This window comes from Hermetia illucens, chromosome 2, assembly GCF_905115235.1.
Source record: "Hermetia illucens chromosome 2, iHerIll2.2.curated.20191125, whole genome shotgun sequence".
NCBI classification, from domain to species: domain Eukaryota; kingdom Metazoa; phylum Arthropoda; class Insecta; order Diptera; family Stratiomyidae; genus Hermetia; species Hermetia illucens.
The window spans coordinates 52,699,337-52,715,416 of record NC_051850.1 but is presented as its reverse complement, the minus strand read 5'-3'; the positions used below and the strand labels follow the sequence as shown (position 1 = coordinate 52,715,416).

The window sequence follows — 16,080 nt, the reverse complement described above, 5'->3', positions numbered from 1 at the left end:
GTCGGGGCAGCTTTTCCTCATCATCGAAAAATGCCAAAGGAATGATAACGGATTTCGTAACGATTTCCTAAGTTATATTGGGTGCATGGGATTCCTGACCAGCTTGGAAAGTAATATCCCATGGTGAGGCCATATTGAAATGGTGTTAGTGGATTTCTAGTCTTTATTCAACACTTGAAAAGGAAGTTGGAGTTCCATTTTTTGGATCATGACCGTTTAGTGCGATTTTTGATGCACGATTTTAAACAAACACGCTCATTTTCCATTTCATCTATATTTAAACATCGTTATCATAAATATTAATAGATTTCATCTGATCTTTCAGAGTTACGAAGTATTCCTGCGAATAATCGAAGCCCATTTTGTAGATGAAGTCAATACCCAAATAGGGTCCGAAATTTCCTTTCTCTAGAATTGGCCACTTGTGTAGTCCTGGAGCAGAAGGGCTTCCAGTAGCAGCAAATGACGTCCACAGATTAACCATGAACTTCGCCATTTTTATGTCTTTCCATGTAAGATTCTCAACTTTCTCAGGATATGGGAATAGATAAATACTATCATCCGCCAAGGATACATCATTGAGAACTTCCTTCGCACAATCCAAACGGCTGAAGAATCCGAAATAGTTGAAAGCATATAAGAACGATGGTGCTCCTTTGTCGGCATTGTGTTTGAGGGCATGGCTGGTTGCATATTTAATGTCGAGGCCTTTGATCTGAGGACGGGAAAAAGAAACATGTTCGATCGAAATATATAGTGATCAATATGATACCTACATCGATTATGGCAGGAAGAACTGCTTTGAAAATATTGTTGAAGAAAATTTTGTTTGGGAACTTCTCATCAACGTATTTGATTTGATCCTCATTTTTAGTGCCGATCGATTCGAATAGTTTTTTCAATGAATCCAAGTTCGTTTTGTACTCAGTACGGAAAGTTGTACTATTCACGTCTGCAAAGCAAGGAAAATTGAAAGGATTAGCAGCGGGCTAAGGGTAAATACGGTACAATGCTTACCTCTCATCGCATTGCATACTCCAGGATGTTTGACGCTTCCTCCGATGGTAGGATATCCTCTGAAATTTCCATTTTCGAGTAACTTGCTTGGGAAGTCGGTTAAAACGCCACTAGGACCTCCGACAGTAAGGAACGGGAATTCTTTCATTTCATCCTAATTTTTTTAAAGAAAAAATCCACATTAATCGTTGATACATTTCCAATGCAATCCTTAGAAAAACTGTAAATTATTCAAATTGTCTACTTGCTTCGTTTGCGTGAGACTCACCAAATATTCTGAATACGCCCTCAGTAAGTCAAGAGGCTTTGCTGCTTTTAAACATTTCGCCAATTGTGCCAGGTCGTCACTTGATGTACATTTTAAGGAAACTCCCATCTGCTTCAGGCATTCTATAGGCTTGTCTGTAGCAATGCCATCTAGTAACGCCGACCCTGATTGGTAGATGACTTGGGAGAAAAGAGGTTCCTTTTCCTATGAATGGCATCCAAAATATTTAGCAACGACTTTTCAAATTAAATTTGAAAACACTTCATACTTACACATAACGGACTCATTGTGAGAGCATTGATAATTGCAGCTGAATGATATTGGCCAAATAATGTAACCCTAGTAGGATCGCCTCCAAAGTACTTTATATATTTCTGAACCCAGCGAAGTGCTTCAATTATGTCAAGAACACCAACATTCCCGGGCATATCCTCAGTCATCGTTGAAAGAAAGCCAAATGGCCCAACTCGGTATTGAACTGCAACCAACACAACATCTTTTTCCAGTAGATAATGTGGAACAGCTTCGCGAAGATCGCTTTCTTTCCGAACAACATCATATCCTGCCAAGTATACCATAACTGGCTGATTACCCGTTCTCTGTAAAATACTACCAAAATGTAATAAACTGCAAAACTAAGAAGCAAGTCCAACTTACGTTTCGGGTAGATACAGATAGGAAAAGGCAATCCTCCATATCTGGATCCTCATCTATATCGTCCAAATTGAAATCATGCAGTGTTTCGAGTGATGGACAGAATAGATTCTTAGATTTATACCAATTCACAACACCGTCCTTTTCACGTTCCTCTTCTGACGATGTGATGTGGGCGTCATTACTTGGTGCTCCAGGAACGAATGGTACTGAAGGCTAGATATTTTCAGAAAATGAAAAATAAAACTGAAATTCAATTGCCGTGAGAAAAAGGATTTCTTTAAGTTTCTTCTTGAAATCGATGGTGACATAGGATAGGATAGGAAACTTTATCAAACCGCCCTATAATGACCACTAGGGAGTGGAGAATAGTAGAGGGTAACCAGAGACTCAGATATGCAAGGCATGAGTAAGCGTGCTTCTGGTGGATTTAAGAGCGGTACGTATCTCAGAGAAGTTTAGAGAGTCGTCGGCACAATCCTCAGCAAAAACCTGAGGGATACTTGTTTGCCTTGCTTTGCTTGGCTTTTAATAATTTTGGCTTGTTTGCAATTTGAATAGTATTATATTGAACTCGGCTAAGTCATAATCTAGAAGTAAAAATTGACGATCCATCATAGCTAAAGAAAACATTGTACTCTTAGCATATAATAGGAACCATAGGCTGAAAGTGCTGTTGGGTCTCGAAAAGTACGAAAAAAGTCCATCTTGTAAATGGTAGATTGTTTATGCATCAGCATAGCACAAAGAAAATGCTTAGTTAACACTCGGATCAAGAATACTATACACAGGAGATTCAATTCCCAGCACATTCTTTGAAATTTTATGAAGACGGAACAGTCTTGCACATTTTCGATCGTGACAGGAGTTGAGCGAACAAAATTACGCGCACAAGGGCTGGTGTTAGTGACGAATATGTTATGCAGTGCATATGCATGCCCATCGCTGCAAGTTGCTGCAACCATGAGGCAGCATCTGCTATAACAATAGACATGGCACAGCTTGGCTTCCCACCTACCAGCGAGAACTAAAGGCAGAGCTTCCTTTTTTCCTTTTTTGGGGGGTGGAGTAGGTGAATGCATTTACGCACAGAGTATTGGACTCTCGCAGCGGTACGTCGTCGGACTACCAATTATACACCTGCCCATCATCAGAGGGCTAGCCTGGAACCGTTTGTCACATTACTTCTCTTCTTCTAACTCTCCCACTTTGCGGAGCCTTCAAATCAGGAAATTCCTTTCACCAACGGGAGGGGAGAGGATGAAGTGAATTGTCAGTTCAAGGAACCTTGTGCCATCCGACCCCTCTGCCGGTCGAGCTCTATCTTCTTTGCAACGAAAAGAATTCGAACGTAATGCGCACCACGGCTCCAGCTGTCAGCGCTCCTCAACATTTCCTCGGAAATGTTGTCGGGAGAGAGATCGCCCGTGTTTAAATAGAGCACTTTCCACAAGAAAAAAGGTACACTGGGCATCGTCCATAACTCCATTGCAAAACACACAATCCGGAGATAGTGTCTTTTCAATATTGGGCAGGTAAGACTGAAAAGCTCCACTTAAGAACTGGGTAAGAAAATAGTTAGTCTCACCATCCTTCCGATCCAGCCACGCACCTGCCGATGATTGGCGCAGTCCATCTGCCTCCAGTTTCATTTTGCCAGGAGAGTTGCCACTCATCTAGGGTTTATTGCCGTTCTTCGCATCCAAGGTGAATCTTTTGGATGCATCCGTTTCCTCCTGGGATGAAGTGAAAAAACACACACCTCACAAGGAACCCATCTAGGTGTCTTCCTCACACCGACACACCAAAAATGACTTACTCACCTCGTCCCTACCCGAAAAATGCACAATGAAATGCCGTCCCCTTTTTCCGCTGGAGTTGCCCTCCTGTGTCTTCTTGAATCGTGGTTTCTTCATCGAGTTTCGCAGATTGAACGATAACTTTAAGCGACATAACTTAAGATTCGTTTACAATTTGACGAAATGAATGAATGGCTAACAAACACACATGGCCCTCTCTAAGTGAGACCACTTTCAACTAAATTGACTACGTGTTAGTCGAACGCCGTCAGTTCTCATCCTTGATAAATGCCAAAACATTTAGGGAGACCAACATAGACTTGAATAATTATTCCGTTGGCATGGCGCTCCGGGCACGAATTACAACACCGCCCAGAATTCCCTCTGGCAACCAGCTGAGAGTGAATACTACAGCCATTTACAACAAAGCCCTCTGTAATACCTATGGAGATGGATGCTGCAATAACCGCAGAGGTCTTGCAGATAAAACATCATGAAATCATCTTCGCAACCACCTGAAGGACTGGTTGGTATGACCATAAGCATACTTGCCCCAGTGACAAAAAAGTTGGAAAGGCTGTTTCGACGATGAATGCTGTATACCTGACAATAATGCACTGTCAAAGAACACGCATCCGGCAGTACAATGTTATGGTGGTATTGCGTTGCTGAGTAGCACCTGTAAGACATTCTCCGCTATCTTGGTAGGTCGGATAGCCCCATAGGACCAGAACATTATCGGTCCTTGGTATGGACCTGGAGATGCTTCCCTCCAGGCAAATCAGTAACAGATAATTTTTACTCAATGATGGAAAAACTATTTCAATCCCGACCATATAAATAAGACTGACTAGTCAGATTCCGATCAATTTGCGGGTCCAGATAAAAGCAGTAGAATCACTCTCGAAATCATTCAACAACAACGATGGTTTAAGACAAGTGGATGCCCTATCATGCTTCCTTTTTGACCTGACACTGCAAAGATGAATGGTGATTGCAAAAGGCAGCACATTAATAAAAGCAAGACGAAATACCTGGTGGCAGTGTCAGCACCAAAACCCAAAGAAGCAACAGCATCAAATGGCACTGGTCAAATGATAACAAAAAAGATAGGAGACTAAAACTTTGAGAGGGATGATTACTTCCCCTACCTAGGATCAAAAATTACCGGAGAAAAAGCTATGAAGAGGAAATCCGCGCATGGTTGTTGGCTGCCAACAGAGCGTATTTCAATTCACAAACACTGTGTGACTCCGAACGTCTCATCATAGGGTCAAATCTCTTACTATACAAGAGAATCATCTTGCCAGTTCTCATGTATTTCTCGGAGATCTGGGTTCTTCTTGGCCGCGTTCGAGAGAAGAATCCTCCGAAGAATTTTTTGCCCCCTACAAAAGGATGGGCGATTACGTAGTCGATATCACAATTAAATCTATGAGCGATACCATAACCGTCAGGTTGTGAATAAAATCCGGCCCAATAAGTTACGGCTTATAAAGGTACCCTTAAACCGGATACGGGTTATTGCGCCATTGATGATGATGACGCAAAAGTGGATGGACAATTCCGTAGCCTATATAACGATGAAATATTTTTCGATACCACAACTGTCTGGTTGTGGACAAAATTCGGCTTAATAGGGTGATGTGAGTGTGTCATCTAATCCGTATGGATGAAGACGACCCACCCAGAAAAGCTTAAAAGGATAGTATCTATGATAGAAAAAGAAGGCGTGGCAGACCTTGACTCAGACGGGATGAAGTCGTCGGCCACCAGACGGTGCAAAACCGGGATCTCTGCAGTTCCTTACTACCTGAAACGGATATCGATTGTTGCACTGTTGATGATGATTATGATGGAAGGTAAGGTATTTTCCATCTCTCAAAATGGATTAGGAAAGACTCTAGAATTCAAAAAAAAATTGAGAAGGAAGAGTGAAAGCTCAAATGTGGACTCTAGCATGGACGGTTTTGGGAGTGAACAAATAGGTTTGCGGTTAACAATACCCCCCGCCTGCAGTGTCACGATCCTGAGCAGTTTAGCTCCCATTACATCTATTGCTCCAGATGTTTAAACGGGGTGGGAGCAGATGTTTGAACGACGGGATCTTAAAAGCCGTGAGAAATATATTTCATTGGAGAGCCTTGAGTATACTCAAAATATAAGAAGGTAGGTTATAAGATTACTCTGGAACAGAGAGAGTAATGGAGCCAACTCAGGTGACATCTCTCAGTACTCAGCCTATGTGTGTGCAAATAAAAAGGAAAGGTGCGATGAAAAGAAAAACCAATATCCAGGTATTCAACTCTCAGAAGGAGGATAAAACTTCAGTTGGTGGAAGCGTAGTGCCAAAAGTGGGAGTGGCAAGCAAAAAGAACATTACGGTTGATCTAGAGTTGAGACAGAAAAGGTTAAGGAAAAGAACCAAAAGATGAGGGTTCACACCAAGACATTTATATCTCACTCATCTTATGAAGAAAGCGATCTGACAGAGGTTGAGGAGAAGAGCCAGGAAGATCCAAAAGAGTCAATAAAAAGATCTCCCGTAAAGGTTGAAAAAATTGTTAGAGTAAGGATAAAGACCTTCGCAGTAAGAAAGTTACCTAGGGTAAGTACCGCGGTACGTGTTCAAAAGCACGGGAGCATCATTCAATGCATGGACCTAGACGACGATATTCCTAAGTTACTGGTCTTTCTTAGTAGGGCAATATAAATTGCAACTTACACGGGGCCTATATTGTCAGCCAAAGGAAGGTATATGGCGGCATATGACGCCAACCCTTCAACTAACACTGTAGATAGCGCACAAGCTAGCAACATACGGAAGTGTATATTAAAATGGTCATCTATCGCATTAGAGATTTGTTTGTTTCTCATACGAGCATTTTGCTAGGGCATATGCAAGTGCTGCTGATCGGTCATGTCAAATATTAAAAAAATCAAAATAAAATAATCAAATAGTAAAGTCCCCTCGTGACAAACTTTTTTATGGATATGTGTTATTAAATACTGATCGAAAGTATCTGTATTCACCGGTAAGTCATTTAGTTGGATAAAAACCTGATGCCTCAAGTTGCATTATTTGAAGGTAATTTTATCTTTAGACGCCCCATCTAGTGGAGTTTGCTATTGTTTGGCATTTTTCAGGTCTTCTACTCGTAATGAATCTAGTCTTCGGGAGACTTTTCAAAATTTCTTCTATGGGAAGGCGACGAATTTGCGTCCTTCACAATAACACTATTTACTTTGGGCACATCAAAACAAAGGGACACTTTGACGGATTCAGCTATACAGGTGACCCTCAAAGACCAGACTTTTTGGTAACTCCTAAAACCAGCATCTGATCAGTCTCCGCACAGACAAACTTCGCCATCACAGGAGAGACTATGAAGTGTCTTTGCTTGATAGATTTATTCTTTGAAGGTTGAAAACTCTCAAAGATAGCATCGAGCGTGATATTTCGTCAAATGATGTTCGCTGATATACGTTTCTTGATCGATTCGGTCCGATCATCCAGCGTAATGTCAGCAAAAACTCTGCCTACAGTCGAGTGATTAGTCCAGTCTGCTTCATTGAGGTCAAAGCCAAAGAGCTTACCGTTGCTCCAGTATTAACCAATCCCGAGAACTTTTCACAGAAGGGCGTGGCATCCACCTGTGAGCGAATATCATAGCTGAAACGACTTATGAGAACATCAAAATAGTAGGTCTAACGATTGCGCGCTATGCGATATTAGAACTGGTGCAAGGGTAGATTGGGACGCTCACAACCCAGTAGAATTGCAGTTGTGCATTGTTTTTACTTCACAATATCTATTTAGAATGGGTAGTGGGTAGGTACGGTAAAACAGTCTTGTAAACTGTTAATTTCGTTTAAAAACTGTTGGCGAACCAAACGAATGCTGGTTGGTTTTCCACTTTTCAGCCGTAATCACTGAAATACTTCATTGTTTGGATGCCAGAAAATCAAATATATAGTTAAACCTACCTTGAATCGTTCAGGGCTAGCTGCATATTTGATATTTTTGAATTTCAGATACTTCCTCTCTGACCAGGTAGTTGTTTTGATTACACCTTGGACCGTTCCATAGCCGGTAACATCGACCTTTGGGAGGTTCTTCTTTCGGGCCTCTGACACCCCTCCGTAGCAAACCACAACTGTAACAACAAGCAACCAACTTAGTTTAACCATCTTGCCGAAACCGTTGACGGGATTAAACTGATTGAAATCATTAGATTCATATTATGAAGAAACCTCTGTGTCTATGCGGCAACATTTATCAAAATTCAGCGTTTATACTTTCAAAGTCAAGAAGTCATTAGATAGGTCAAGGTGTTATCACCACCATATGCAATTTGTTATAATCTGTACCTAATTTTTATTTTTCTTGGTAATTATATGAATTGGTAGCATATTTGGGAACAAACTGATACTGAATAAACTAACAACAATGATTTTATAATCAATTAATTGTCTTGTAAACAACTGCGTAAGACTGCATGGAGTCTAGACGAGACAGATGATGCTGGAAGCTCACTTTGTGTAATAAACAAACCATAACCAAGTACAATTTGCCGTTTGTTATCTTACTAACCTTTTCCCGATTGTTATCATATTAAATATGTATGTCTGACGCAAAATCTATCACCCAGCGATAACTAAGCCGGGAGTCATCTTTCAAAAGCAAAACACTTTTTTTTTCAAATTTCTATAAGGCGACTAAGAAGCCTCAACAAAATTATTTACAGACGCCGAAATTGAGTCTACCATAAAAATGTCAATCAGTTTTCAGAATATTTGGACCTGTCACATGCTAATGTTCCATAGCATTTTGCTCCGTCAGGCGATCACCCCAGAACTGCGATGAACACCTCAGTAGAGGAAATGGGACAAAGCTGGGACAATTCTTCATCGATGTTGGAAAGGTGGGCCCTTTTTCCTGCGTACCCTCTTTTCTATGCCTCTCTACGGGGGTGCTCCAGACAAATCAAACTAGAACTTCTTTTGAAGCACCATTACTTTTTGAGGGAAGGCGACCTTGCGATTTTTCAACGGGCTTTGAGAGGGAAGATCTTCCGCTCCTCCGTTCATCCTCTCCTTCCTGCCGTGGGGGGATGGGGTTCAAAGTTAAACCCTATACTTTTAATATAAAAATAGCCTCAATTTAGGACGCCATAACTTTTTTAGCGGGGATGGCTTCAGCAATTTTTTAAAGGGATCGGAGAGGGGTTCGTCTCCTTCCTCTTGCATATCCCCTCCACCCTTTTTCCTTAATGCTTGGTTGAAAATCAAACATTGCCATGATGACATAACAAAAATCCACTTTGAAAGGCCATCACTTTTTAAGGGGGTGGCCATCACGAAGACATAGCTTCCCCAAATTTATTTGAAAGTGAAACAGAAATCAGCTACTGACGCATGTAGATCATTGATATCGTCGACGGGTGACGAAAGATGCTGCTAGTTGCTACTGAAACTCAATTGAACGAAACATTTTTGAGGTAGACGCTGAGTCATTGGTGCAAATACAGTTATAAACCGGCCGAGGTAACACTGACATTTTTTCATCCACGTCAAAAACTCGTTTGTGGGGAATGCTGCAGTGCGTCTCCGAAAATATAAGATCTAATATGTATATATATAGTGCAAGGATGCATCTAAAGCAGAAGTTTGCACCGAAGGCACGACTTAAGTTAGAGGAACTTGGAGAAGAAATTTTAAAAAAGTCGGTACTCAAAAGGCTCTTATTACTAATGCACAGTTGTGACGGCCTTAAAGTCGATGAAAAGATGGTGCAACTGATGGTTATATTCCAACAGCTTTTCCATCGCCAGCCGTAGAGAGAAAATCTGATCTGCTGCCAATTTCGTGGAGTGATGCCACTTTGGTATAGACTGTTTGGGAGAGCATATAAGGCTACCCGGCCTAGTAACATAGAGGAAAGTATCTTATAGATTGTACTCAGAATGATTGTGATTCTTTATAATTGTTGCACTGTGTGATATCCCCCTTTTTTTGATTCGCTAATCCACACCTTGACTATCAGTTGATGAACCACTTGGTATAATTGGTGGCCCCCATATTTAACCAATTCGGCTGTAATTCCATCGGCTCCTGACGATGTATGGTATTTAAGTCGATGAATGTCACAGAATTTTCTTCTATGCCTGGTCGTCTTTAGTTAGCGGGACTTTCAACTCGCCGATATTTTGGTTGTTGAACAGTTCGTCAAGGCTCCAATATGCGTATATGGCTTCATCCTGCTAACTTGTCTTTAAAACTGCTGCGCCTGGTGCGATTGCTTCTAGTACTTCTCGAGTTCATAGATCTGTTGATTCTCCCAAGCTTTCTGTTTGTGAAGCTGCTTTCTCACTCGGAGGAGTTTATGAAAGGTCTCTGTACATTCCCACGTTCTTTGAAAGTGCAGCATTTCCCGGTATGCAGCTTTCTTCCATTCTATTGCTAGCTTACATTGGTCATTGAATCAGTCATTCTGACCCTTTTTGCGACTAGTGCCAAGTAGATTTTTGATCAATGATAACGTACTTCAGCTGGTTGTGAAGATCATTTGTTGATACTCCATTTCCAGAAACTCTGTTGGCTGCGGTTATTGTGGCATCCATTTTTCCCTTATCCGTCCTTCGAAGAGCTGTAGGTGGCTTCAATATCATTCCTCAACTCTGCAGTCTCTTAGTCATGAACGTAAATAAGGAAATTTGACCAGTGAAAGCTGCTTGGGATATGAGGAGGTCCTTAGTCCTACTTGATGTAGGATCAGACCAGACAGAGAGCACTACTCTCATTATTTTGGTCCATGGACACCCCTTTTTTTGCATAGCCCCCAAATATTCAAAAAATAGAAAGAAATATGACTAACGATTTCGTGCACTGCAGAGGCAAGCCATCAGGCACTGCTTCACTTTTGCTCCGGGAGCAGCATGACTGGCAATAGATGGATCTGGCGCGAGTTGCTGAGTTGCTTTTGCCCTGAATGAAACCGTTAGTGATTTTTCTTTCTATTTCTATTCATTTGTTGGCTGACTGACCTACACCGATAACATGGTTTACAGGATAGTCACTACAACATAATAAAATAGTGTAAAGAAACCGGTCCTTGTCCAACGCATCTATTTTAACACTCTTACATCAGCCTTATATTGAAACAGGGTATAGGCTAGCTGCCAGGCAGCATTCGATCTTTACAGGAGCGTACACTCCGTGAGAAAATGCCAAATCCTTAGTCCGTTTTCGTTGCCGCCCTCGTCTGCCAGTCCAAACCTCCTTTCGTGGCTCCGTAACTTTGGTTTTTGTGGAGTTATCAGCTCTATCCAACCCCTAACCTGGAGTACCAATTCGTACAATTTCTCCCGTTTTTAGGCATATGAGACTCACCTTCATCCTTCTGTCTAACGTTCCACCGCGTGTACCAATCCACGTTTCACCCTAGGAATTATATGAAGAACAATGGGGGTCACTTCACTTGTGTTACTCCCATATAGCATCACACAAAGAATACTAGCATCTCAACTTGATCCTGGTGTTGAGATAACTGCATATTCAGATTTTTCGCAAGACAGCGAGGAAAGATCTAGTGCTGTTAATGCGTCGGGAAACATTAAGTTTCGTGCTACGGTCAGTAGAAATCATATTTCCTAGGTATAAAAATTAATCAACGCCTTCGATGCTCTGTCCACTAATGCAGATGGGGAGAGTGTGATGAGCCGTCAGACTGATAACTTTGGTTTTGTTGGTGTTTATTTTGGTCCGAATCTACTTGCCGCTCTTTTCAAATCCAGAACCATTCGGTCAAGGTCCATGACCCGGTGGGAAAGCAAACAGATGGTATCAGTGTAGTCGAGGTGTTTGACGAGAGATGTCGTAGTTCACTGAATTATTTCATTTCCTTTGGACAGAGCAGCAACAAGAATTTTACCGATCACAAGAAAAAATAATATTGGTGACAAGATGTAACCTTAGCGGATTCCGCCTTGGACCTCAAATTCCCCCACGATTTCACCTTAGCGCAACACGTGACATTTTGCGCCATTATATATCGTTCTGATAATAGCTATTAGTTTCTCCGGTATGCCTCTCCTGCACAGAGCACTCCAGATATACTCCGTGTTCACGTTATCGAAAGCTTTCTCGAAATTGATGAAGAGTAGGTGAAGAGAATATCTACACCACTAGCCACGGTTCCAAAATGATCCAATGCAGAAGGATGCGGAGCGGAAACCGACCTGGCCTCTGTCGATCAAGCTTTCCAGATTTCCTTCGATGGGTTCCAGGATTATTTTAGCTATTGTCATTGCAACGGCAGAGAGCATGCCCTCCAATTGTCATACTAAAAACTTATGGTGCTGCGGAAATTGCAGAAATCCACAAACTTCCCACCATTATTGTTACGGTCGCTAAAACCGTGCTTCCCCATTACATGTGCAAGCAAGGTGTTGTCAGAGCCCATCTTGCCATTCAGATCACCCATGACGACTGTAATGTCACTTTCAGGAAGCTTCCTCCAACATCGTCGAAAGCATCCTCCACTAACATTGGCAGTCTCCATTGGAGCATAGCATTGTACAATTGTGATGCTCCTTAGCCTGAATCTTGCAGTTAGAAGTCTGTCAGAAACAGCCCCCCAGGTGAAGGGAGCGCGCCTTCTGGTAGCCATCAGAATCCACCCGACATCGGATTCGCGTTTGATATCACTTGGCTTCCAGAGTACAAAAACATGTTGACATTAGTGCGTAAGAGAGAGAGAAGTACTCTTCAGAGCCCTACCACCTCACTTACGCTTAGGCCCAGAATGTTGAGCTTATATCTTTGGAGTTCCCACTTGAGTTGGAGAAAGCGGTTCAGAGAACACTCGCTACCGTTGTCAAGGAGCCTGACACAATCCAGAAACCAATCATAGTTCGTTTTCGATAGATGAAAATCTTCGGTTTGAGGTCAGCCCCTATCCAACGCGAGGTTGACGTTTCGTTACCAAGAAAGTTTCAAAATTTGCTGGTTGCTAGCCCTCAAATTTCTATCCTTGAGCCGAAAATAATTAAACCTACTAAAATTGAAACTGCACAAAATCCAACGTCACCCTGTAAAATGACTTCATCTCACCTTTATCCATTACATAACGCAAAATTATTGTTGAAAATTTATTTTTAAATGCATCATGAAGCCTTCTGTACAAAAGGTCAGCCATTTCTTGATAGCGTGTGATAACTCTCAACCACAACAAACTTCCCGATTGGAATACAAATTAATAGGGAGGGTCTTGACCACATTTTCAAATTTTCTAATCTCTTAGAAATCCGAGCTTTCCACGTCGCTTGTGTTAGCTTGAAGTAATTAGTAACCAACAGAAAGGCAAGATGAAGACATCAGCCGGATTTGATCTCCTTGCAGCCCTTGCTGTGCTAAGTCTCAATGGAGCTGCGGGTGAGAAGAAAAACTTGCATCCTGTTGTTAAAATTGGCGAAATGGGAACAGCTGAAGGAACTTACGGACACACAGCGTGGACCAACCGAAAATATCAGAAATTCATAGATATTCCATACGGATCCACATCGTATGAAGGACGATTTCTGGTTTGTTGTGCTTTACGTTTCTATTGTTTGTACACTAGATATCCGTATCTTCCAGCGGATAGATATTGGAGTGAAAAGATTTAACAAGCATAAAACAATTTTGCATATTTATAAATTTATATGAAATATTTTAATGGAAAATATTATTCAGCCTCCAAAACCACCAGAGCCATTCGACGAAACCTACAATGCGTACACAAGCGATGTGCCTTGCCCCTCATTGAAGAACCTGGACGACATCCTATCTTATGGAGACCTAGTTGACTACGAAGATTGTCTTCATTTAACCATTTCAACCCCAAATGTAAGTACAACATTGATCCCCGACATTACGCATTGATTTACCTTATGCCCTCCACATTATAGCGCTCAGCTTCGCTTCCCGTTATGGTCTATTTAGCTGGGTATGATCTTGACGATACCGAAAATGAAGACGCTGAACCAGATTATTTACTTGAAAAAGACATCGTCTTAGTCAGTGTTCAGTACCGAGGAGGTCCGTTTGGTTTCTTATCGACGTTAGGCGATGAGATGCCTGGGAATGTTGGTGTCATGGATGTTATCCTAGCTCTACAATTTATAAATAAAATGATCAAATATTTTGGTGGAGACGAGAAGAGAGTCACTTTGTTTGGACAATATAAAAATGCAGCTTTGGTCCATATACTTACTATGACTCCGTTCGTAGAAAAGGATGCTCTATTTCAGCGAGTCATCTACCAATCAGGCTCAGCCCTTATGTCTGGTTTGACTACACGAGACCCAGCTAAGTATGTCAAAGAAATGGGGAAACACATAGGCTGTAAAGATTACGAGGATATAGCTGCGGTAACTAAATGTCTGAAAACATGTGAAGTAGCATCTATATTGTACGCCTATCGAGATATGAAGGTAAGTCTGTTAGTCACACCTGTTTGGCTTATAAATATGGATTAATCGTAGCGAGAACATGGCAACATACCTTGGTTCAGTATTGGTGGGCCAGTTAAAGTTTTACCTGACGAACCTAGAGTACTCTTGGAAAAAGGAACCTTTTATCCATATCCAGCAATGGGCGGAGTAGTGAAACACGCAGCTATGGGAACAGGACAACGTAAGTAAATTCCACTCTATTCAAAAAAGTGTGTCTTTCAACAAAGGAAAATCCTTGACTTATTTTTATTGGATTATAGTTGACAACACGGAAAAAATCTACCACAACTTCATTGAAGAATTCGAGAAATCGCTTCAAAAGTGCGCCAAGAATGACCAACAGCGTGCCATAATGTCAAAGGAATTCCCCAGTAAAGTCTTCTCAAGAACAATGTTGACTGCAATTTGGCCGGGAGTGGTCGATGTGAGTCTTCTACAAAGTTCGTCAGACCAGCTTACAAATAACTAGCAAAATTTACTTTGCAGTTGCACAGCCTCGACGTAAAAGAGTCAACGAGCACGGCACTAGTCTACAACTCTAACAAGGAGAATTCGTACTTGTACGCCTTTAACTATCTCGGCCAATTCAACCGTTTACAAAAGAGCATAGATGAAGACGTAGCTGATGTCTCCCTAACCGATGATAATCTTTACTTGTTCCCATTCCGTCCGGGAGCTGGTTCATTGAGTAAAGACGACAGTCATATGGCGAAGATAATGGTTGACTTGTGGACATCATTCGCTTGCGACGGCGTTCCTGATTCACCTCTGATAATTGGAAAGTGGAGTCCAATGATTAAGGGAAAAGTTGGACCTTATATGAAATTGGATACCGTGCCTGAAGTTGGTTTTTACTACCCTGACGAATTCTTTACATCTGTTTTAGATACACGGCAAGGATTTACTTTGGATTAATAAAGATTGACTGATTGTTTAAAATCGTTTATAAAATATAAATATTTTTACTAAGTTTAGACTATCTAAAGAGAGGTCACACCGAGCACTCGATTATTAGCCTCGAATCAGCGATCTAAATTTTGAGGTAGTAAAAGATTCTATGGTGGTTTCTTCATTTTATTCAACATTTCAATTTTCGGCTACTAGATTTCTCTCATAGTTTATTGATTATTCAGGAGCAATTTTTACTTTTAAGCTAAAATAATCTTAGACCTAGAAGGATTAAATGACAGAGAGCAGGTTAGTGTCGGCTTTAGACGACTGACACCATCAACACTTTACAGATCATTGTCGAATGGTTAGTGTAGAGAGAGAGCATTTGACAGTGAGGGAACGTATCTGGAGTGCTTCGAACAGAATGGAGCATTATTGAGAAATTAATCTGTCATCAGGGCTATATACGACAGCGCACAATATCACGTGCTGCATTGCGATACACTTTTAGAAGAGTTTAAAAACCAAAGCGGAATTCAAAAAAGTTGTATTTCACCACCGATAATATTCTGCTATCGGTGACAGTCTCTACAATGGCTCAGCAGAATAACATGAAGATTTCAACCAACCATGACATCTTTCCACAAAAACCTCCACTACGTTCCTGACATTTACTTGCTCTCTTCTCCGGATCTGGGGAAGGAGTTAAGGTGAATCGGACTGAAGAAAAATCTTAGTCTGACGGGTCATCTTAATGTTCCTCTCAGTATCAGTAAACAGATGGATCAATTTGCACATTTTGATAGCACTGTTACCGCCGAGGATGTTGTCTACAACCCCTTGCTTTAACAACGCTAGATTTACCTTTGTCCAAAATCTGCATCTATTTTGTCCAAAATGCGAAAAAGTAAATACCTCGTGACGTATTCCTTCGTGGGAAGCGATTCAGTCTACA

General features: G+C 41.3%; 2 protein-coding genes across 2 annotated transcripts; one reads left to right on the top strand and one right to left on the bottom strand.

Moving 5' to 3' along the window:
* Positions 1–255: 255 nt before the first annotated feature.
* Positions 256–7,968, bottom strand: LOC119649651 (glutactin-like). Its single transcript, XM_038051906.1, has 7 exons — positions 7,726–7,968; positions 1,943–2,155; positions 1,558–1,884; positions 1,286–1,489; positions 1,018–1,171; positions 777–952; positions 256–715 (listed from the first exon to the last, which is right to left on the bottom strand). Exons 1-7 carry the CDS (start codon positions 7,927–7,929, stop codon positions 278–280), a joined length of 1,716 nt encoding a protein of 571 aa, XP_037907834.1. The 5' UTR covers positions 7,930–7,968; the 3' UTR covers positions 256–277.
* Positions 7,969–13,068: 5,100 nt separating this feature from the next.
* LOC119650065 (glutactin-like) lies at positions 13,069–15,185 on the top strand. Its single transcript, XM_038052563.1, has 6 exons — positions 13,069–13,322; positions 13,474–13,626; positions 13,689–14,213; positions 14,265–14,415; positions 14,495–14,658; positions 14,721–15,185. The coding sequence occupies exons 1-6, from the start codon at positions 13,107–13,109 to the stop codon at positions 15,147–15,149; spliced, it is 1,638 nt and encodes a 545-aa protein (XP_037908491.1). The 5' UTR covers positions 13,069–13,106; the 3' UTR covers positions 15,150–15,185.
* The last annotated feature ends 895 nt before the right edge of the window (positions 15,186–16,080 follow it).